This window comes from Strongylocentrotus purpuratus, unplaced genomic scaffold (assembly GCF_000002235.5).
Source record: "Strongylocentrotus purpuratus isolate Spur 01 unplaced genomic scaffold, Spur_5.0 spur5_scaffold_2, whole genome shotgun sequence".
In the NCBI taxonomy this organism is placed as follows: domain Eukaryota; kingdom Metazoa; phylum Echinodermata; class Echinoidea; order Camarodonta; family Strongylocentrotidae; genus Strongylocentrotus; species Strongylocentrotus purpuratus.
The window spans coordinates 22,229,085-22,253,697 of record NW_022145605.1 but is presented as its reverse complement, the minus strand read 5'-3'; the positions used below and the strand labels follow the sequence as shown (position 1 = coordinate 22,253,697).

The window sequence follows — 24,613 nt, the reverse complement described above, 5'->3', positions numbered from 1 at the left end:
TATTGTTCTTAAAGGGTCCATTACATCGAATTACAAATGTATTCATGTTGGTGTGCAGTCCTGCATACATCATATATGTTGATATGTAAACTTCTGAATTTGTTTCATAGATTCTTTAAATATTTTTTGAATTATTTGTTTTTCAAACTTGCTAAGCTCCACCCAAAAAAAACTCCAGATATCATTCCCCTTGTGACATTATCTGTCAGTCATCAATGAGCTCACTTGGGAAAGTGGTATCTTTGCCGAAGTCAACCACCTACAATAGCAACGAACAAGTTGCTTTGTCAGACATGCTGTGGCAATGATGACAAAGGCAATGATGATGTATTGTACATAATTATGTATGGAAGCATGCAACTCTATTATGAACGTGTGCTAAGCTGGGGGTAAATTACATACCATTGTCTATTCTAGAATATTAGTTTAGTCTGAAATGTCTGACATAGCAACTTATGTGTTGATATTATTTGTGGTATTGAAACAGGTGGTTACATGCCACTTTCTCAAGTTAGCTCCAACAGGAATACACTTGTATTTTGATTTCATGGGCCCTTTAAACGGTGGTCATATTTTCTTTGTATTCAGAAATCTTTGTGCCGCCTTTTTTTGTCTATTTAATCACCTCGAATACACTATCAATCTTATTTCTATATGTGTGGTGCGTATGTTTCAAAGATACATTACAGATGTTTATTTGTGTTTATTTAAGTATACATTTAATCTAGCTGCGTAGATAAATACGATTCCAGATGAAAAAGAGCAATGTAGCGTGCAGTGGCATAACTATCCATGGGGCACATGTGTTGCATTCCGGAAAAGAAAAGGGAGGAGAGGGGAAGAACGTGAAAAGAAGGTGACATCATTTTATCCACAACAGCTGGCCTTGTTTATTTACATTTCACAAATATAATACAATAGGGGCCCCTAGTTTCCAATTGTCAGTACCCCCTCAATCCACCATTTTATGGGGGGGGGGGTGTCATTATTCTTATTCTCCGTATTGTTTTTGTCATTACTGTTATTATTATCATTTCATTCGTATTAATACCTCACTGTTATTATTAAGATGATTTTATTGTTGGTGGTATTCGTTTCATCATAATCATTATCACCACCATCACCACCATCACTATCATCATATCTTTATCATCGTCAACATCATTATCATCATCATCATCATCATCATTCTGGCACACAGCTTTACCCGCGCCATTATATGCAATGGATAGGAGACAAACCTGCCACAAGAACCCGTTTGGACTCAACTACACCTTACCAATGTTCAACGAGTGTCTGCAGAAGCAACACACCAACGGCAGTATGGTACAGACGATTCCGAAGCTCATCCCTGTTCCGATGGCGTCTAACGGTTGCTTCAGACGGAAAGGAAAGTTAGGAATTCCTCCCGGATACAGAACATGCAATTTTCCTGGTAATCATTTAGACCCCACCTTTTTTGTAACTTAAAAGTAGGCGTTATTTATTAGGACACTCGATTTTCGAAGTTGAATTCTATGAAGGGTTCATAATAATGGAGTAATTCCAGGCCCGGTGGTTTATTATCCCCAAAATGAAATGGGATTTACAACTTTCAAAAGCGTTGGCTGTCCACTCCTATGGTTTGTTCTTATAAAGGTCCATGATTTCGAAAATGATGTAAGGTTTCATAATTCTGAAAATGGAATAGGGTTCATAATCTTGAAGTTTCATAATTCCGAGAATAATATAGTTTTCCAAGCCGTTATATTACATTTTCGGATAAACATTTGATACTATAAACTCATGCATATTCCTAATTACGAAATTTCGGCTTAATGAGTTTTTGGGGAAACAGTACGTACATTGGGGGAGGAGGGATGGAGGGGGAGGGGGAGAGGGAGGGGGGGGTTCCTTCTCTAAACCCCCGTGCTCAAACCAGTAAAACTCACATAGAAAAAAAACATGGACCTCTCTCCATCTATATGTATATACCCATCCAATTAAAAGGGGGGAATCCATTCTGGTATTAAGCTGGTTTTAATGGAAGCATGCAATTGAAAGGAACCGGTCACAGAAAATTTCAGCAAATTCCGATTAAACATAAGAAAGTTATGGATTTTCGAATTTGCGACCAATCAAACGCAAATTGGCAACACTGTGACGTCTCTCGCGAGCTCCTCTCCAGTTTGATAGGTCTATTAGATTAAACAAAACAAATGTCATTTTCCTTTTTGTTGATAGCGGAAAAAATTCTTCCATACAGAGGCTGAATGAAACCAGGTTTGCAATTATTATATTGAGGGTGCTTTTATAATTGAAAATATTTAGTACAAAACAAATGGTGTTTCATAAAATGTTGAGAAGCGCTGGTTAAAGTGGTCAAAACTCCATTTCCATCACGTTCCTACACCCTATTATCAATGAATTACCCCGTTACCTTGCACACCTCACGTTTAGGGTTCTCTCAGACTTTTGTTTGCCTCTCATTACGGGGCAAAAATGCATTTAAGATGCAAAGTACGTACTACAAATAGAAGGAATTACCTTTTTATTACAACAAAGAGGAAATTTACTTTTTCTTTGTTGTACCTCTTGCCAATACAAAGTATCTATATACCGGCGTATTTGGAGGAGGAGCAAGGGGAGCAATATTTGTCCCTCCTGATATTTTTCGACCTAAGAAAAAGTAACAAAAGCAGCTAAGTTGTAAACAGTATACTAGTAGATAGCCGGGTGTGGAATAATGTGGTTAGCTATAGTAACATTGCACATGGAAACGCATGAAGTGAAGACATTTTTGTTTGTCAGGGGGGGGGGGGATGTTTCATGAAGACATATACATGTATGACCTAAATTTGTACTTGAACTATGACAGGCCGTTCATGCCACCGGTTGCTCTCACCATTTTTATCAAGCGATGTGCATATCGTGATCACAAATCGAATTTACATTTTTGATGGTTCATGGTTGAAAAAAAAAATTCATTAATTTGAAGTTGTACTTAAGAGTTGGACGTATACTATGATGGACAGTTTATGCGCCTACAAATTCTTGAACCTGATATGAAATCAGAAGGAAAATTACCCCCAAAATTATGATTTTTAGATACAAACATTTCTTTGACAATGAACTATACAAGAATGTAAAATCTATAGATTTATGACCACGATTTGAACGTCCCTTGAGAGTCCAATGCCAGGAATGATTAAAGCAAACCGTGGCATGAACAGCCTGCATGACCCTCAGAAAGTGAGTTCTAAACGAGAACAAACTGTATCGCAGTAAAAACAGATATTATGCCCTTCTGCTGCAGAAGCTTTGATACGCCATTGGTAGCATGTCAGAACATTACAAAACTTTAAAATAATAATAAGCTTCCCTCGGGAAGGGGTCGTCAGACCTTCAAATTCAAATTCAAATTTCCTTTAAGCTAATGGAACGAACTTTTAAATAACTACTGACTGTGACCGTACATTACAATGAATATAAAACTGATACAACTTTTCGTCTGGAAGGGGTCGGCATACCTCTGCAAAAACAAATAAGAAATATCCAATTTCGCTCGGAGAACAATCTAGGTGTATCACCTTTACAGTGTTCACTGGTAATTCAACTTATTTAAGAACTTCATTTACAATTAATAGTCATAGGAGACAGTGAACTATAAGGGTTCTGGAAAAATTACCCTCTGGACAATCACCCCGACCAATACCAGCGGGACAATCCCCCCCCCCCTCCGAGGACATATTGCCCCCGAAAAATTACCCCCTGGACAATCACCCCTGCCAATTACGAAGGAGACAATTATCCCCCCAAGGACAACCACCCCCTAGGACAATTACCACCCCCAGGTATGTTGCCCCTGAAAATTACCCCTTGGACAATCACCCCTTCCCCCGCCCCAGGTCTTTGGTAATTGTCCATGGGAGGAGGGGGGGGGGGGGATAACGGTGACCCCAAGGACCAAAACAAACATCTGATTTGTGACTTCCTTTTAATAAACGGGGGGTATTTGTCCTCGGGGATGGTTGTCTTTGGTTGTCCTTGGGAGAGGACATTTTCCTAGCGGTCATTGTCAGCGGTGGAGGGAATTGTCCACAGGTGGAGGGGGGGGGGGGGTTTATTCTTGACTTAGGGGGACCTTTCCGGGGGAAATAGTCCTTGGGTGTGGTTGTCCTTGTGAGTAGTTTTCCGGCAGGTATTTTTCCGGGGGATGATTTTACAGGGGGTAAGTTTCTTGATATGAACTATAAGGCCTAGGTCTGCACCTCGTGGACGCAAAAATTGAATGAATGAATGAATGATTGATAGATTGATTTTATTCAAGTATAAGTACATGTTCATTTACTGATGGAATTATAATGAGAAAGAGAATACAAAAATACTTATAACGCTGAAAGGTGGCAGTGTCTTATTTTCATTTCCATATAGTTCATTTGAAGTCAAAGGTTTTCTGTTTGATTGAGTATGCTATAAAAAAACAAGACCAAAACATGCTCACCCGTCTTACAGACATACGCATGAAAACACACACGCACACACTTTTTTTTTTAAAAACAATTTTGTTTTATTTCTCAAAATGTGCAATACAAACCATAACATACAATTGAATAAAATAAACGTGTTCAATATTGATGCTTTTACATAAACATAATTAAACACAAACTTATTTGCAGTATATATAGCTTAGCAACAAAGTAAACGTAAAAGTACCTAAACATAATATGTCAATTGTAAATGTTATTCACTTATATACAAAAAAAAAACAAATCTGGAGATAATTTTACTAGAACAATCCTGCCCCCTCCCTGCCCCCCTCCATCACACAAACATACTCACGCACCCACACACATACTCACCCACCCACCCCCCCACACACACTACTCACTCAGTGGATGTCTGCTAACATTCTCAACTCAAGAAACATATACTAAATAAGTTATCCAGGCCGCAAAATAGAGTAACCCTTTTAACAGGCTCACGGTGGAGAAGAAGAAAACAATCTTAATTAATCTTAAGCTGCTCCCACTTTAAGAAATGTGATCCCAGCTTTCCCATTTTAATTGCTATTTTCTTTTCCTCATCCCTATACTAAATGTTTTTTTTCTTCATCTTTTCTAAAGTTGGTACTCGCCCCCCCCCCGATCTTGACAAAAATGTAACATACTTCACCATGAAAATGATAGTATTACACATTTTTATTCTATATGAACTTCCTACCAACCCAACAAATATATCTCGCCATTCTAAATCTTTAATTTCATCTAACTCAAAAAGTTGTATTAAAGCCTGCCATATCCTTTGAACGCTTCCGCAAGATAAAAATAAATGTTTCTATGTTTCTATTTCCCGCTTACAAAACGAACATAAATTATCACCTACAAAACCAAATCTATGAAGATGCTCATTAGTGCATATGGCTCCATGCAATAATTCAAATTGAAATTCTCGTTGTTTTCTAATGAGTATAGTAATTTTTGGTCTAATAAATATTTCTTTTAATTCTTTATCTATAAAATCATAATCATTTTGCCCATCCCTTACCTGCAAATCATACGTTTGTTGCAGTGCTTTGATAAAATAATCATAAATTGTTCTTGAACCCACATCCACAAACTGTATTTTTTTACTAGAAATATGGAAATAAGTATTAAAGCTTATCAAATCAACCTCGAGGAATTATAGTAACCCTGAATCATCCTTCCATAACCTGGGTATCGCATCATAAATTTCAATGATCATAAGCAAATTATTACCTTTCATACCGAGGTTCATACAATAATTAACAGACTTAACATGGCCTTTCTCAACCAAGTGATTCAGTTGAACAATCCCTCTTTCAAACAAGTATCTATCAAATATACTTTTCCATTTATACATATATTCCGATTATTAAAAATAATTGGATGAATATAACCCTCCAAATATCTTAAATTACTTGTCTCTTGCCATGCTTGAAACATTTCCATATAGTATGGTGGAATATCTAAAACGAGTTTAATCTTTTTTAATTCATAATCACATAAAAAAATAAATCTACCACCCACAAACTGTAAGCAATGATCGAAAAACAATTTCCATCCCAAATTTTTTCTCTCCATATAAAAGACGTTTAACACACGCACACACCCACACACGCACGCACACACACACACACACACACACACACACACACACACAAACTAAGTTTCTTTCCGTTATCTTTAATAGATTGTGACAAGAAGCTCTGTGAGAACGGCTGGTGCGAGGAGACTATGGAAAGCTATCTGTGCCACTGTTCACCTGGTTTTCAAGGGAAACATTGCAATGAGCGTAAGAACAATGAATCAACAAATTTGAGTTCCGTTAAAGGTTTCTAAAACATAATCAAAATATGTTGTGAACTTTCATATTTTTTTAATGCCATGTGAGGAATATCATATAACAGTAACCCTAATAGTAGCGATGTTCAGGGGCGGCGATCCCGGGGGGGGGGGAGGGGGGATGGGGGGGGGGAGGGGGGCACGTCCCCCTCGATTTGTGTAGGGGGGATCGTCCCCCCCCCCCCGGAAAATTTGAAAGCATATGGCTCCGATTGTCTCATTTTCGCTCGCTCGATCACTGCAGCACAAACATAGCTCGTTCGACGTCACTACCAAACTAGCCAATCAGCTGTCAATGCCGTCATATTGCATGCGGCGGCAAATATATTTTGTGAAATTATCGAGAAATTGACTATTTCCAATTGCAAACTAGTTTTATTTTTGGATGGAAAAGCAGCCATTGTTATCTTGACATTCATTGAAGTAATCAGAATAGGGTAAGTTACTTCTCAGATGATTCAAGAGGTCCATTTTGTAGATAATTGTTTAATTTCTTAGAATGTTCCACTGTGTTGCAGGGTACCGGTGTATGCCATTGGGTGTGATGTGTTCGCGCGCTATAAGTACAGGCCACCGCGCCGTCGGGTGTAATTCTCGTACTAATGTAGGTGCAAAGCTAGAATGGCTACCACGCCCACTTCCCTCTCTTTGCATTTCTGAACATTCCTTTCCTTCTCAATACAATAACTTTCACCTGCCTAAGTTATTCAAACCATACCGCCTCGCCACTTCCATTACGTAATCATTAAAAGGATCCGCATATACAACATTTTCCTGCTGTAAGTTGTAATGCAGGAAAATACAAATCTCCCTGGTATACCTTACAGTCCAAACGATAAATATGTGCCTTTAACGAAGCAGGCGACAATCGGCGTAGCAGACGACACTTGATAGTAATTTGTATGTGAGATTGCTTTGCTAAACATAAATTACTTTGTTAATAAATATCAACTAAAATTTCTTTTACATTTCTTTAAACCATCATTTAATATTTAATAATTCATGAGTGAGTAAAAGAAACATACCAAACTATATAATTATATGAAATACTTGGTGGCAATTAGGGGAGTTTGACGTGATGACCGATTGCACCCCTCTGTTAATAACCGAATAGTCCATGGTGTGTCATGAATATTCATGTTTTGCTTTAATACCTCGGCTAAATGTTTGCTTTTACTAAATTGAAAAATTACGGTGGGGGGGTTGGATGAAATGGACATAATGAAATAGGCAGAAGTGATCTATGATAATTCATGCTTTTTATGTTTCGTGTGCTCGACCTATAATCTTCAAATCGCTTGGCAAACTGAGTCCAAAGTTATACTTGTTTCACATGTGTATTATGGGCAATGACGAGCTTGCAACCTATTTTGAAAAATTACGGTGGGTGAACTTTCAAAAGTCAATGAGACATGAGGGCTCCAATGAAAGAGCTAGTGATAACGTACGTCGGGGTGGATGTGCTTTTCGTTTAAACAAAAAATGAATTTTTAACGATTTAAAAAAAAAAACGTCCACAGGCTAACACGTTAGGCTGCTGACCCTGACCATGCTCTGACGATAGGGGGCGTTGTGAAATGAGACTAAACGGACCAATATGAGTGCAAAAAAATAATGTACAGCAAATACTGACTAAAGACTGCAACACACTATTAAGCTTTGAAGGGCCCAATAGTGCAGCGTTTAGACAAATAAAAATGCAAACATCTCCTGGCTCGGGAGCTATGTTCCCTCGCATAAAATCCTTCAAAATGTACTAGTAAATATTATAGAAAAGTGAAGTGTCAAAAAAGTACATTGTTTGTTTTTATACTATAGTTTTGCTAAGGAATATCAGTTTGTAATTCAACAAAACTTCAAACCTGTGAGGGGGTACTCACCTTAGTCACCTTCACCCTCTCATTCACTATGCTCAATCATTAGGGCTTGGGGCAGTCCCCGCTCCCCCTCCCGATACAATTCTAACGTGATTTATTTCTAATTCGATATCAGTGACTAATTTACAAATGTTGCTGAAGTGGCATGGTTTTCCCTGAGCTTCCAGGGGCTCTGTCCCCTGTACCCCACCAAGGGCCCTAAGGTGGGCCACTGAATGCTCAGCTGACCATAAATAAATGCCTAAAACACCTGAGCTTCCGGGGGCTCCGCCCCTGGACCACACCAGGGCCCTAAGCGGGCCACTGGATGCTCATCTGACCATATTCAAAAGCCTAAAACCCTGAGCTTCCGGGGGCTCCGCCCCTAAACCCTACCAAGGGCCTAGGGCGGCCCCTGGATGCTCACCTGATCGTAATTTAATGCCTAAAACCGCTGGGCTTCTCCCCCTGGACCCCACTCCGATTAGTGACCTGCTTGCAAGTGTCACAAATAAGGTATCAAAATATGCTCATCTGACCCTTATTAAATGCCTAAAAACTCTGAGCTTCATGGGGCTCCGCCCCTTGATCCCCGCCGTGAATTTGCCCCTGGACCCCACGCCAATTTACGCCCACTTGCTTTGCTATATATGATCGCAAATACTTTAGCCCCCCCCTCCCACTTTGAAAAACGTTCCGCGGGACCTTCATGTAAGAGCGGTCATGATGCGGATTTTTTTCTCCCCCCCCCAAAAAAAAACAAACAAAAAACAAAAAACAAACATGTTTTTGCTTATTACGTCACTCCTTCCTCGTTCCTCGCATCTCGTCCCCCCCCCCCCCCCCCCCCCCCCCCCATGAAGAGAAATCGCCGCCCCTGGCGATGGTATATGGTTTAGAAAGTTTGAATGTGCAGAGAGTAGAAGAAGGTATCTTGAGGAGAAGAAAAAAAAGAGCATTGAGGCGAAAGATGCGTAGTATGAAACTGTTGTCTGATAAAAAGAACATGAGTGAACTCAAGGAAAGATTAGGTCATTTACCTGGTTTTCGATTTTATTTCTTTATAGATTTTATTTTTTTAATACTGGCATTTTTGTTCCGCCTTCTCGCTTGTCCCCCATTTCCCTTGATTTATCCCTAATATAAAGAGAGTGTATTCTTTCTAAATTATTTTTCTTCAAACATCATGGAATTGGAACGTCTCAACATTTTCTATAGCCTCGTTCGGACGGAGGCAATTTACCCCGGGTTAGAGATCGTGTTAAGAGCTATTCGGGGTGAATATGGTGAGGTAGGTGTAAAGTTGGAGTAGTGACCGTCTGAACGATGGTCGCGTTAGCTACGCCTACATTTACCCCGACCGTTTTAATCCTGGATTTAGCCAGGAGTAACTCGCTAACTTACACTCGGGGGTTTATGCAGTGGCGGATCCAGGGGGGGGGGGGCCGGGGGGCCCGGCCCCCCCCCCCCCTTGAGAAAAAAAATCATGTAAAATTACGCGATTTTTACCTTTTTGGGGGGTTGGGCCCCCCCCCCCCCCCCTGGCGCTCAAGGGGGGGGGGGGTGTAAATTTCAAAATTTTCGAGGACCAAAAAAAGAAAAGAAATGTGCTCACTACCCCCCCCCCCCCCCCCATGCAGTGCAGTCTCTGCAGCCTCCGCACGGAAATCATACGGAGCCTGTGCAGTTTCCGTACAAAGGTTGCACGGAGAAGGCGTGGTGACTGTGCAGGAGCCGTGCCGTTTTAAAGCGTTTTTTTCGCCTCCATATTCACCGAAAAAAATGATCGTGCGTTTGATGCACACTGTAGGGCGTGGAATCATCACAAAGAAAGAATTGTGGTAGTGATAACAATTATGTTAATAATACTAATACTAATAATAATAATAATACAAATATTAATATTAATATAAATAGTTTTAAATAGTTATAGTAATAACATTACTAATATAAATATATGAATTTTAATTAGAATGGGAGTATATGTGTGGTTGTGTGTGTGTTTGAGGATAGTTGTTGGTGGAGACTATCATAACAAAGAAAATCTTTAGCAAAGTCAGAATTTGAATTTGAATTAAATTAAAATAAACTCCAATCAACTGAACTAGACTTAAGTTCTGAGCAAAACAACTTCATAATAATAACTTAACCACATCCAAACAATCACAACTTGTAAAAATGCCACGATGCTACTCTCTAATAAAAGATTATTCTACTAAAATCGTATTTCCAAAAGACTAATTTGTTAATCTTTAGTCAAACAGGAAAAAGAGGCAGAAGGAGAGAGAGGGAGAGAAAGAGAAAAAAAAAGAGAGAGAAAAGCAAACAGCTCTATATCCTGTATCCTTGCCGATGAAAATACTGATTTTTCGGGGGTTTTAATAATCAAAAACAAAGTTTACGAGACAAAAATGACAAATAAGATTTCCACTATCACCAAGTTGATATTTTGTTTATTGTCAGTGATAATAAGCAATAAAGAAAGCAAAACATTCCAAGTGGGCCTCATTCCTTTGTATTCAGGGGGAGGTTGGTTGTAGAGATCATTTGTACTTCAGTAATATTTGGGAGAGGTATAGTATTTCTGTAAAGCGCTTAGAGACATTTCTATTAAACGCTATTTAAAAGCGGAATATTATGTATTATTATTATACAGCCTCACGACATGTACCAGCATTAGAAAAGTTTCGAAATTTGCTTTGTAAAAGTAGTTCTTGTAATACATATTTTCATAATTCTGTTAGCTGTAATGCAAACGGGCTGAGCAATGTTTGTATTAAAACGGTGGATCTCAAGTGACCCCTAGTGGGGTTATTTGTTAGGCATGTAGACCATTTTGCAATTCCAAAATGATTTTCAAATTAACGTGAATATCCACATATTTATCAATACATAGAAAATCGCACTTTTTGCATTTCAGATTAATTACTGCCAACAAGTGGCCCATTAAATGAACATGTCACGATTGGTGCCCCCTTGCAGTGGCGGATCCAGGGGGAGGGGGGGGGGGAAGGCAGCCCCGGGTAAAAAACGTGTAAAAACACGTTAATTTTAGATGCCCCCCCCCCCTGGCGCTCAAAGGGGGAGGGGGGGGGTTGTTTTTTCAAATTTTCGAGGGCCCCTCAAACAAATTAGTGCTCACTACCCCATCACTGAGCGAAATATTGGCCGGCACGATTTTCAATTTCAGCACACTAAATTTCAAATTTATTTCAATTTTGGCCCCCTCCCCTAAGAAATCCTGGATCCGCGCCTGCCCCATTGGTACCCATTAATACCCCGCACACCCCAAAAACACATCATTTGTTAGTTATCTTTTTTGTCGTTCTTCTTGTCCTTGATCTTGTTCTCCTTCTACTTCGTATTATGATCGTAATTTGTATTATTATTATCATTATGATCATCATTATTATCATCGTCATTTTTATTTTTAATTGCGTTCGGTGAATCTTGTGTCTCGACAGAAGCACCTTCAGTTATGACTGACTTCACGGACATGTCTACGATCATACCGGCCGAAATGGCGCAAGTCACCACCACGGACGGTGAGCATTTCATATTGTTCCCGTTGCACAGGAAGTTTCAATTTCCTGACGTAGGACCGTGTTATTTTAATCAAATCTAATCAAATCTAATCTAAATATTAATCTATAAGTATTATTTTATATACTGTGTCACCCTCATACGACGCGTCAAAGACGACACAGGTTACTAACGCAATCCTACGTCAAGTGAATGACACCTCCCGCTCAATGTCCGGCGTTACAACCGCTTTATGCCAAAGCGTCATTCTGTTGACGCATGGCTGCATCGGTGTTTAGTGCGCTGTTTGACGCACCATGGGAGAGTGACATTCAGGAATTGTCAACAAAATGAATAAAGTATGAACCATACAAGGGTCCTTTGGAATTACTGATTCACACTCTGTAGTCCTTATCTTTTGTTGCACTATATAGCAGCAATTAATGATCATAATAAAACGTAGATTATAGGCCATTTCAGTATAAACGTGTTTTTTTCTCTTATTGAGATGTTTTATTCAATCATTGTAAACCCTCCTAGTGCGCATTTTGGTATGATCCCTCCTCCTGTTACTTGTCAACTTAACATTTTCTTTACTAAGTTGTGTAAGTTTCTTGTTCAGGGCTCTCATCCACTACGTACGGTGCTCAAAGAAATCCGATATTACCTAGGTTATTATTTCTATTCGCTATGCTAGCGGTTCCGGAGCTCACAAAATTCAAGAGGTTCTTTCCTTAGAACCAGTCAGGTGCCAATTTGTTAAACCTTGTCGAATACATGACTGATTTAACATGCAAGACATGATATCTCCCTGTGTCGGAAGTAAACTTTGTCCAAGGAATAAGATGTAAGTACCAAGCACGGATCGAATCCGTGACCTTTTCCTGTGAGAGGCCGGTCCACTGAAAGGCAATTCTCTCAACTACGACACCTTTGTATTTCGTATCAGTTCCTAGCCTACCGTGTGACTGTGCTGAGATTCAGACTGGTGGACTATCCCATCTCAGTGGAGTATATTCCATCTATCCCGATGGAGTTGTTGATGATCCTCTCTTGGTTTACTGTGATATGGAAACAGACGATGGCCGCTGGACGGTGAGAAACGATTATAGCTAGCTTTTCATTTCGTATTAACCCCATTCAATATTAAAATAAACGCAAAGACCTTCTAGAAACAAGATGATAACTATTTTCGACAAATCAACCTTGCCCTGTGCGTCATCTATTAAATGCAGTATTACGTAATCCGAAAAAAAAATCTTTATGAAATATAGTTTCATTGACTTTTCAAAAGTGGATTGTGTTAAGAATCAACTCTAGGGCAATATATACCATATATCCCATTTCATTCATCAACATTTTTCACTCTCCACCTTGGTGTTAACGGGTACCTGATGCTTGCTGGGGTATATGGAAGGGCCCTCATGAAGAACAGAATCGATATTGGTTATTGATTTATATATTTTATTTTTTAGTCTTTACCATCGCATTCTTATTAGCCTCAAATCTAGACTGCGTATCCTTGTGACTGGAGCGAAATGTGGTAACATCCACTCTTCTTCGTGTTGCTACACTTTTCAAAAGTAATTCCATAAACATAGCATCTTCCATTCTTCTTCTCTCAAGTATTATTAATCTCGAGAAATTTTTCTCATTCTCTTCCTTTCTCCCGATAAATTTCTATCTTACTCTTTTTGTGTTTGTTATCTTTCCCCCTCTTCCTCCCCCTCTCTCTGTAGGTCTTCCAGCGTAGACAGGATGGTTCAGTTGACTTCTCTCTATACTGGTCCGAATACAAATCCGGTTTTGGCAATGTTTCCTCCGAGCACTGGCTCGGTAACGACAACATCCACCGTCTCTCCCGTAATAAGACATACGAGCTACGGATCGACCTCGAAGACTTCGATGGAAAAACGCGTTATGCCACCTACAGCAATTTCAGTATTGCAGACGAGGCATCAAAGTACACCCTGGCCCTTGGCAACTACTTCGGAGACGCAGGTATTTAATAGGGCGACCCCCTCCGATGTGTCGTGTACATGATGTTATTCACAAATATGGTTTCGTGTATCACTAAAGGCCCAGTCACACAAAGGGGACGCTTGAGTGTCGCACGGCCCGCGCATTGAAAATGTTGAATTTTTGCCAGTGTGTTGTCGTGCGTTAGATGTGCGTCATCCTTCGTTACTCGTACTTCGAGTGCGCTGGACCAACGCTGGACCAACGCTGGACCAACGCTATGCATTCGTCGTCATTCGCTGTGTGCGTTGGGATTTTTTGTGCATGCTCAAAAGTGTGCGCGGAGCTCGACGTATGAATGTAACCGCCGAAAGGACGCCAGACATATGCGCGGAGCGCGCTAGACCAAAGCCAGACATACGCAGAACACAAGCCCTGTATACGCGCAGCGCTAGCAACACGCTATGCATTCGGTGTCATCTCGCTAGCTTCTTCCAAATCCTGATAATGCGCCGGCCGTGTGTCGTCTTTGTTTGACTGGGCCATAACGTTATTAAACAGTCAGATCAATTAAGGCGTTTGTTTTCCGTTTTGTTTGTACATGAAATAAATGGAGGGGGGGTGGTGATTTCGTTTTAGACACATTGCAATGCACGGAATCACCGCAACAGGGTTCTGCAGGATATGTTTTACGGTAAGACGTGTACAGTAGACTAATTATACGGTAAGGCCTAAAATAAAAACTTGTTGTATTGCCGTTTCGTCGCCAAAACATGGGTCGGTCGGTCGGATTTTTTTTTTTTTTAAACCTTTTTTTTGTCGCCCTCTTTGGGCGGAAGTTTTTCAGATTTGAATGTTTTTGTGTTTTTTCTCGTTTTTTTATCGCCCTCTTTTGGCTGATATTTCTCAGTTTTTAATGCTTTATTACATGAGTTTCAGCGTCATCATTCCATTGACATGTTTTTCAACTCATAATTATCCATGGTTTGTACGAGTGAGAATTTTTGAATAATTGGATTTTATGCATATATATTCCATTTAAAGATACAAAATACATATTTTGTTTAATGCATTGATAAAAACAAATCTAAAAAACGATCAAAAAAAAATAAAAAATTTAAATGCCGACTGTAGATTTTCAGATTCTTGGGTCGGTCGCAAAGGGCAATACAAGTTTTTATTTTAGGCCTAATGCAATAAACAGGCAAATGCAACAATTCGGTAATATGGTTCATTGTAATACGGTCACAGGCCTTATGCCAGCACGGGTGGCCAACCTTTTAAGCTCAGGGCCACAGCTAACGATTGGCATAACCTCGGAGAGGGGGGGGGGGGGGACTCACATATTGAGACATACGGGGAGGGCCGCTCTAATGGGTAACTTTTTTTTTACAAATTATCCTTCAACATGGGTCCCATTTTTAACAAAAATACCCTATACATGGGTTTGACTTTTCAAATTTTTTTTAATTAAAAAAAAAATAAATTAATTCATGGTTTTTGCCATGCAATCACCCAAATTTAAAGAAAATGGGCTTAAATTTGAGAAAATATTCCGCCATAATGACCCTTAAAGGTAAAGACCAGTTTTGGAAACGTACCCCTCTGAAAAAATGAAATGGAAGCTTTTATTACCAATCATGTGAAAGAATATGTTTTGACTAATACGTGATCTTGCAAATTTTGCCGAGAAACCGCCTACTAATTGATATATTTTGTAAATTATTATATCTATTTGGACCTAATAGATATAACGCACATGTCGCGCATGTGTCGCATAGTCCCATATATATATATATATTTCTGTGTACAGTGCTTGTAACTTTTCCAAGACTGGGCCAAATTTCTTATCATTTTGATGATTCCAGAACCTTGCAGTACACCAATACTTATATGCTAGATGATCAACCTTTCTAATCGATTCCACAACGTTTCTTTCACAGTGCAATCGCATGACCATAACTGGTCTTTATCTTTAAAAAATGGGTAGAGGTTTCGAGGCCTCTAAACATTTGAGAGAATTATAAAACAGCAAAATTATAAATAAATCCAGAAATTGCGATCACCTTTACAGCTACTATAAATAGACAGATACAGGTACACTTCCACTCACACACAGAGATATTCACACTCCCCCTTTGTTTGGAATATTTTTTAAAAATCAATTTGTTCAATAGTATTTGTTTATTGATTCCAAACAATACACATAAATTTTAGAATTATTATATAGTTGTTTTTCCCTGACACGAATTAAAAACAATTTCAATACATAGATTGTACAATCAATGAAAACAAAAATGAAATCAGTTGTAACATAAAACAATAACCCCATCCAACCAAACACACTACTACCCCCCTCCCCACTATACAATTCCACCACACACTGTTGCTAGCCTCATCAGAATACCCCGAATTGCATACCAACACTCACACACATACCAACACACGCACACCCACACACGCTTACACACACATAACCATATGCCGACAGTTAAGAGATAATAAGATAGATGATATAGAGTACAATATCATTGGGAAAGAATACATAGCAAGAGAAAGAGAGAGAGAGAGGGGGGGGGGGAGTCAGTATTACAGCAGAAAATAATTAGAATGAGTAGGCATGGTAGAGAAATGAATTAAGATGGTGAAAAGAAAAGAGAAAGAAAGAATTGTAGGATTGGAGAGAGCTCATGAGATAGGAGAAAAAAAATTCGAATTAATTAATACATTTTATATATCTACTTAGCACGCATTAATATTGGTGAGATATAATCTTTTTATAGAAAATTTGAATTTTGAAAGAGTTGAGCTTTGCAGAATACTTTAATCAAGGCTGTTCCTCAATTTGATATATTTTACACGGAATGAGTTTGAGGCCATAAAAGTGGAAACCTTAGGTTGATAAAAAAGAAACCTTGCATAATGCTTTTTGCAGAAGCAAAGTTACCCACCCGCAAACACGCGCGCACAAATAATCGTTGATATTTGGTATGTGTGGCATGATTATTTTGTTAGGGATGTTATTTGGATTTGCAATGGCCGAATCAATACACAAATCCCAATTGTGTTATTCAAACATCACATAAGCAACTTTGGCGCAAGTCGATTTTTGCACTCTTGCTTACAATGCCTGCTGTTCTTCCAAGCGTGAACACATACAACACAGAAATGATACTAAATGATTCGGGGTAAAAACACTTTTTCATAAGATGTATAATAATTTACTGTTCATAGATAATTCTTTTAATAATTAGCAACTGTCTAGGTGTAAACTTTTTTTTGACTCACACTGTATACAGTAGACACAGCATTCACCAACGAATGGACGGACGGGCGGCTTCATAAAATACAAACACACGGCCTCAAGTCGAGTAAGGAGAGATCGTATATTGAACTAATTTATATCATGTGAATACTATAAATCGATTTCTCATTTCTATGCAGGTGACAGTATGTCGTATCACGCTGGTGGTCTGTTCAGTACACGGGACCGCGATCATGATAGAATTTTATATGGAAATTGTGCCAGTCATTATAAAGGAGGCTGGTGGTACAAAGGATGCGGTTCTGCTAACCTCAACGGCCTGTACCTGAACGGTTCAACCACAATTGCGCAGCAATCAGGCAAGGGTGTGTTCTGGAGTCACTGGCTCGGTATTAGACGCTCCCTCAAGAAGACGGAGATGAAGCTTCGCCCGACGTAAATAACACAAGCCTGATGTGATAAGAAGGTGTCGGATTTACGCGGGGTTTGAAAGCGCACTTAAGAGCATCGCACTTTACATTTTGTATTTTATCACACACAGCTTCTCAGCTTTCTTCACTTTGATAAAGATAAAAGTTCAAGCACCCTCAAAACAGTGTTTCTCATATTCGTATCAGTTTAATATGAAGGAACTTACGCCGTGTTGCTGTAATAAGTGTTCACGGATATTCACTTAAATAAAGAAAATAATCCTACATTTTCGAAGGTTATTCGCGGATTGAGCACTCTACTCTTTCTTACGTACGTTTAAAATATGCATTTAAAATACTGATCATCATATATATTTACATCAATTTACATTTTACACATAATATAACAGACGAAAGTAATTAAATGAATGGTCATATCCTTAGCATTTCTTGAATAATTCGTCAATAAAAAACTTTGCTTATTTGCTATGTAATATTGTATTTTTTAAAAATTAATAAACAGACTTTTACTATTTTACTCTATAACATCATTAAGATTTTGGATATACATTATGTATATTACGTATTGGCCTCGATTTAACATTAAGTTTTATATTAATATTTATCAGCTTATGAAAGTAATTATAACATAAGTTTTCAATAATTTTCCTAAAAATTCGATCCTTATAGAATACAATCCAAAAAAACATGAAAAGTTGTTTCTGTTTCTATATATCAAACTGTTCATTGTCTAATAAACGCCATCTGCACAGATCCTGTTTAGATTTCATTTCACTTCATTTATTTATTTAAACACGGTAACTCTCTCAGCCTAAACGGTTGTTTTTCAGAATCTTGAACATTGTTACTACTAAAATATAAACACGTATCGTCAGCATACATTAATACCTTAGAACTCTTCACTGCAGTTGGTAGGTCGTTCACATATATTGAAAAAAGCATGGGTCCTACAATAGTACCTTGCGGTATTCCGCATGTAAGTTCCTTAGAATTCGAGCTTATACCAATCATTGTAATAAATTGCTTTCTCCTTCAAACCTTCAAACTATTTGGTAACTTTTTCAGACATACCGATTAAACGTATTTTTGACAGAAGGATGTGATGATAACTGTAGTCAAATGCTTTTTGTAAATCGAGCATAACAATCCCTGTTGTGCACCCTTTGTCTATAATATCAAATAGATCTTCTGTGATATTTAAAAGTGTAGAAGTCGTTGAGTGCATTGGCCGAAACCCTGACTGATTATCACAGAGTAAGTTGTTGTCATTTAAAAATATAAAATATCTGCTTGAAAACAATTTTTCTATCACTTCTGCTAGTACGAGAATAACCGATATTGGTCTGTAATTGCATTTTTCTTATTTACCTCCCTTTTTTATATATGGGAGTTACACGTGACAATTTCCATCGAAGCGGAACAATTCCTTGAGTCAAGCCCATATTTATAATATGACACATTGGTTTGGCAATATATTGAGAAATCATCTTTATAAACAATACTGGCCCTCATCTGGCCCTGTAGCCTTTTTGACAGAAATGTCTTTTAATTCTTTTTAGTGCTTTCGGAAACATCGGCAAAATTGAATTCGCCAGCGGAAACATCAAAACAATAATTTTTTAAACGTCATATCTGGATAAGGACAAGTTTGTTGGGCTTGTATATTTTTACCTACTGAAACGAAATAGTCATTGAATTCATTCAAAATTTGTTTATGGTCATAGATAATTTCTTCATTGATAAGTAAATGTGGAATGCTATTGCAGACTTTCCTCTTATTAGGTAAGAATTGCTTTTGTAGGATTTGTCAATATCAACGTCATCTTTTGACTTTTTGGCAGTGTGTTTAGCAGCATTTTTCTCTTCAATAAAATGTAGGATGTTTTGATTAATCCATTTTGATGTTTTATTCTTGATTCTCATTCGTTTTATGGGTGCTATATCATTTAATATAGAATTCAATTTACTCTCAAATGCTCCATACGCCTTTTGGGGGGCAAACATAATCTTTTATACAAAGATAGTGTGCAATACTTCAAATTTACTCATTAGCTCATACTGTTATTAGTATCATTATCACAATCATCAATGTTTTGTAGAAAACGTACTTCAGAGAAAAGAATATATGTAGATACATTTTGAAATATTTGTTTTACGGACATAGTTATCGCATTCTTTTCATATAAAGTAACAGTCAATCTACGAGCCATCAATTGTAAATAGACATACATTGATGATGAAATAATATTGAATTAATATTAAGTATCGATGTCCATGCAGCCCAATTCGTTTTTTAAAACTTATATCAGAATGTAAGAAGCACATTTTATTCATATTAAATTATTTTATCTCATATTAATAATATCTCGTTTATATGTTCATCTTTGTTCTTACACTTCTGGAATTCTCAACAACATCTCATTCTTTTTTCAACCATTTATGAGTGATAATTGTAAGATGATTAACTCTAAAAGAAGACATATTTAAAAAAAATACCAAGAGAAAAAAAGGTCATGGGATGGAAAACAAAAGAAACAAGTACACAATCCTAGGACACGTTGTGCAAGTAATTGTAATACTTCCCTTTTATAGTATTGTCTTATTTCAGTTTGTCCAATACTAATTTAATTTCTTTTGATAAACATCATATAGGTAAAGCAAAACGTGCATCCAATGAATAAAAAGTGTGAGTGTGTGTTTGTTTGTGTGTGTGTGTGTGTGTGTGGGGGGGGGGGGGCTAAGGAACAATATTTGTTTTCCTCTCGAAAATTTAAAAATCGCACCCCCTATTTATTCATTGAATACACGTAATAAAGGTAACATTAATGTGTTTTTACCTGTTTCCCCCCCATGTGTGTCATATGTGAATCTAATTCTAAGATATACAGCGAGTCTAAAAAACGGTGAACTGCTGTGTTTGTTTTTTACAGACGTATATCAATCAGATATGATTATTTACGTCTGGGGACCGACCTTTAAAGTAGATATTCATTGATTTTAAAAACTAACTTTATTTTCATTATTGCAAAGTTTTAACGTTGATTCGACAAGGTTATCAAATATTCGAAGTAATGATTATTATAAATTACAAAACGCTTAGATACAGCCCCGGCATAGCACCTGAAGACCTCTCCGAACGCTGCTGAGATGTGTGAGATCACAGGATGGACATGATTCTCACAAGCAGACGATGTCCCATGACATCTCACACATTTTCAGTGCCTGTTTTTTTATCTTCTCTTGAGTTCTTTCTCTTACTTCACTACCGTCAGGCTAAATGTTTAATCTATTGCCTCACTCTAAACCCCGCGCATGTTTTTATTTTGATGACAAATGCAGCAATACAAAAATAAAGGAATCTGTCGCTTATTAACAAAATAAGACGCCATTGTATATTCAGCTGCACACACCGCGGTATGTTCGGCGTTTCAAGAGGGAACAAATGCCGTCCTTAATATCATTCCGAGGGGTTTTCAATTTGAGAGTCTGGTTTCTTTGATTGTTAATTAATCCCTGTCATGTTTATTTACCAGCAAAAGGCTTTAACTTATTAGAATCGGTTTCATATCCCCTTTTGAATGGTTTAAAATGCCATCACATTTATATACACTAAACTCATTATAATTTGAGAAATAATAGCTTTGCAATTATGTTCATTCTTTATGAGATGTCCTCTGCTTGGGCAGTATTGGTCCATTATGTGACGTCATTAAAAACATTGTTATTTTTCTGACGAATCTCTCGTATATCCCAGATGCTATGGAGGTTGTTGTATTTGTATTTTTTTTTATAAACAATCCGGTATGTAGTTGACCTAAAACTTGTACGATAGCCATCTGTTAGCTTACCAGTTTCTAGTGATACATTAGTTGACATATTTGTGATTTTCTTTGAATTTCCAAAAGACGTGACTCACTTTCGAACCTGCGTCCTCTGCTGAATCAGTTTTTAAATTCCACTTTTAGCTGGATAACAGACGCACGCCACAACTCCCCGTTGCTTCCTAAATCAAAAAAAAAAAATCAAAAGCATCGAATTGTTTGGTGTCAATTAAAAGACATAAAGGAAATGATTAAAAAATGACTGGCAGCTACTTACTTTATTTTAAACGTCCCTGTTCCTTTCTATCTTATTTTGTTTCTCATGTTCAACCTTTGTTTATTCATCGTCAATTTTCTTTCTTTGACATTTATTGAGAGTATCTTTTTCTTATGAACAGAAATTTATTTCCTATGTGCCACTGTTCCCGCTTCCAAGTCACCTTCTAGTAGTCATTGATAACACGATAAATATCTCGACAAATAACACAATGATAGATTTGCAAGTAAGATATTTTATTGACATATGTTTAGTACTTATCATGTTTATAATCAGTATAGGTAGTTCTAATAACTAGAGAAATGTTTTCTTCCAGCGAACGACCCTTTCGTTCCGAAATGTTTGGTCCCCGTAAAGGGGTAGTTGAGTTCTGTTGCAGAGGGCGCTAAACGAAACAACTTTTTGGTGAGATAATGAAAAACTGATTTTAAAATTTGAAAGAACCTACAATTTAAATGAGAAAATCATATTTGTTTGATCAAAATCGGTTCAGAGACGGCTGAAAAATCCATAAATATAACAATTTCTAATATTTGTGTACCACCACACACTAAGTTGAACCAGCCGTTGAAAAAAACGAAATAGCGCCTTATACGTTTTATTCGAGCCAAAGCCGAAGTTTTTTGTTTTTGGCTTTTTCGTGTTGTTTAAATACGCACAACCAGCCGGCCCATGTATTGTTATTATTAATAAATTGATTAATTAACGGTCATCATAATTTTTTGAAAGTACAGCTGAATTGGAATGATCGTACTGGTTAAATTTCACACATTCAGGGGTCTAAAATTAGCTCATATCAATTTTAGGTTCTAAAAGGGCATTAGAAAAGGCATAAAATAAGAGTAAGAGCAATAACCATACAATTTGAAGGCATTTGCGGTCTGGAACAAGAATTCAACTTTCGTTTATGGACACATAGTTTATAAAATCTTAGTTTAATTGCTAGGTTGAATATGAGGATAAGGCAAAATAGAAATTGATTTCCATACAGTCCTGTGTCTTAGAAAGTGATACAAAAAAAACGAGAGGAAAAAACTTTGGGAGGGAGATAGATGTAGTATGAGAGTGAAAAATAAGTAAAGAAAGCTCGGTGGGAAAATGAAATCGAAATTATATAGAAAGTGGAATGGATTTTAAAAAGATGTAACAGCGTTTTCGCTTGGAATGTACTGAAATTGAATTGGATTTTTCGGAAAGCTTTCAAAACATTAGAGAATGAGAGAGAGAGAGAGAGAGAGAGAGGGGTGGAAACGTGACACTTTAAAGGAATAAGAGAAACTTTAGAAACAATAGTGCAGATCAAGTGTGATATGGAGATTAAAAAGGCAAAGAGGGGATATAACGAACATAATTTCAAAGACGAGAGGAAGAAAAAGAGCCTTAAAAAACGGTACGATAGACTCAAACGATTGAGAAGATGATTCGATATTAAAAACTTGTGGAAACGTGAGATTTTAATTGAGAATCTATTTGTTGTAGCTATCCCTCCATGCATACACGACTTCGTGGACTTCATCAAAGACAGGATTGAGACGATTCTTCACACGATCTACGTAGGCTTTGAGCTTAGGTCGCCCCTCTGTGACATCTCGTCCATTTATGGTATTCTGCATCATCTGATCGGTGAGATATAAAGAAAGGGACGCAAGTTTCCGTATGTGGCCTTTGCTCATTAAAAATATATTCACGAAAGGAATGTTTTGATACATTGTTCATTTCCTATTAATAAACCTTAGTTCTTTTTGACAAAAACACATAGATATAATTAGCATCGTCAAGATATAATTATTTCGTCATTTGCAATGAGAATTGTTCAGCGACGACTGTCAGATTGACAAATACATAGCGAGAAAATGTTAGTGTGGTTATATTTTGATATACGAAAAGCATAAATAATACAACATTTTTGATATTTAATATCTACAAAAATCGTTTTATTCCCGGATTTACAGTTTACAGCCATTTTATGTCGAATCCCTAAATTCAATCGTAAAAATAGAGAGGGCCCTAGAAATTAACAAAAAAGATATTCGTCTTTTAATATACAGCAAATACTAATTTACAAGAATTTAAATTGATTTGATTTGATTTTATTGATTTCTTTATCATATTTCAACATACATATTCTGAACATACATAGGCGTACATACATAATGTCCATCAGTGTGAATCTATGTGAATTTGCGTTATTCTATATTGTACTGACGAGATACACAGAAAAATACGGGGATGTATTACATCTACACAACATAGTTTCAGTTATAATTAATTCGTTTATAATCTAATATTATCATATCCTACTTCATGTTTAATCCAAATAATATCACTTCCGTTTGACTTACCTCGGGGACGGCGAGCATGTCAGCGACAGAGATATCATCTCCAGCCAACCAATCATTATCCCGCAAGAAAGCAGTCTCGAGCTTGTCTAGTTGTTTGGTTAGGTTTTCTTCGTCTCTTTTCAACCTTTCTTCTGATGCGTGCTGCTTACCTCCGGTAAACAACGGAATGCCGACCTAGAAGGACGCAAATGACTTAGTTATATCGCATAAGGAAACATTCATCATCACAAATTTCCCTCGCCCGAAGATTTTAAGAGTGGCACGGGATATATCTTGGTAGGACGTCCAATTCGCTGTGCGCGAGACATATACACCCATTTATGATAATTCCACTATTAAGTCCAGTATCATCGAATTATGACACACAGAAAACTGTTGTCGATTCCACACACAGCTCGTATGAGCGCGGTGTGTGTACCATCTCTTTGTCTCTACTCATCGCGCGATCCCCCAAATGAGAGGAAAGGCAAGAACTACTGTCAACGTTTAGGGTGTGTTATTTTATCAGCTGATTCGGCGCACGACACGGACACGGTACAGAAGCTTGACTAGGAAACCTGCCGACCGAATCCCTTTCAGGAGCCACACCCAAAACCATACCAAGCCGTTGGTATGGTATTTTAGGGCCCTGAATTAAAACCATGAATTCGACTCGTGTAAAATAAGGCATTTACTGCGGAGCAATATCAAAGAAACATTTGTCATGAGATCAGGCTAGTATCACATAATGCTACTCTCTCACCTCACTGGCGAACATCCCAAAGCACGCGCCTCTGGTTCCTGTATGGTGAAAGGC

General features: G+C 37.7%; 2 protein-coding genes across 2 annotated transcripts in view; one reads left to right on the top strand and one right to left on the bottom strand.

Annotated features, from left to right (window-relative positions):
- Nucleotides 1-1,224: 1,224 nt before the first annotated feature.
- LOC574552 (ficolin-1-A-like) lies at nt 1,225-17,776 on the top strand. The gene is made up of 4 exons (XM_030991122.1): nt 1,225-1,435; nt 12,672-12,817; nt 13,462-13,723; nt 17,126-17,776. The coding sequence occupies exons 1-4, from the start codon at nt 1,225-1,227 to the stop codon at nt 17,383-17,385; spliced, it is 879 nt and encodes a 292-aa protein (XP_030846982.1). The 3' UTR covers nt 17,386-17,776.
- Nucleotides 17,777-22,311: 4,535 nt separating this feature from the next.
- The window catches only part of LOC574614 (glutathione S-transferase theta-1), an 8,137-nt gene continuing 5,835 nt past the window's right edge, over nt 22,312-24,613 (bottom strand). Inside the window, exons 3-5 of the mRNA XM_774964.4 lie at nt 24,560-24,613; nt 23,818-23,991; nt 22,312-23,091 (exon numbers count right to left, since the gene is read on the bottom strand). The exon at nt 24,560-24,613 is cut by the window's right edge and continues 103 nt beyond it. Of these exons, the coding sequence (XP_780057.1) occupies nt 22,942-23,091; nt 23,818-23,991; nt 24,560-24,613 (378 nt within the window). The 3' untranslated portion in view covers nt 22,312-22,941. The remainder of the gene's footprint in view (nt 23,092-23,817; nt 23,992-24,559) is intronic.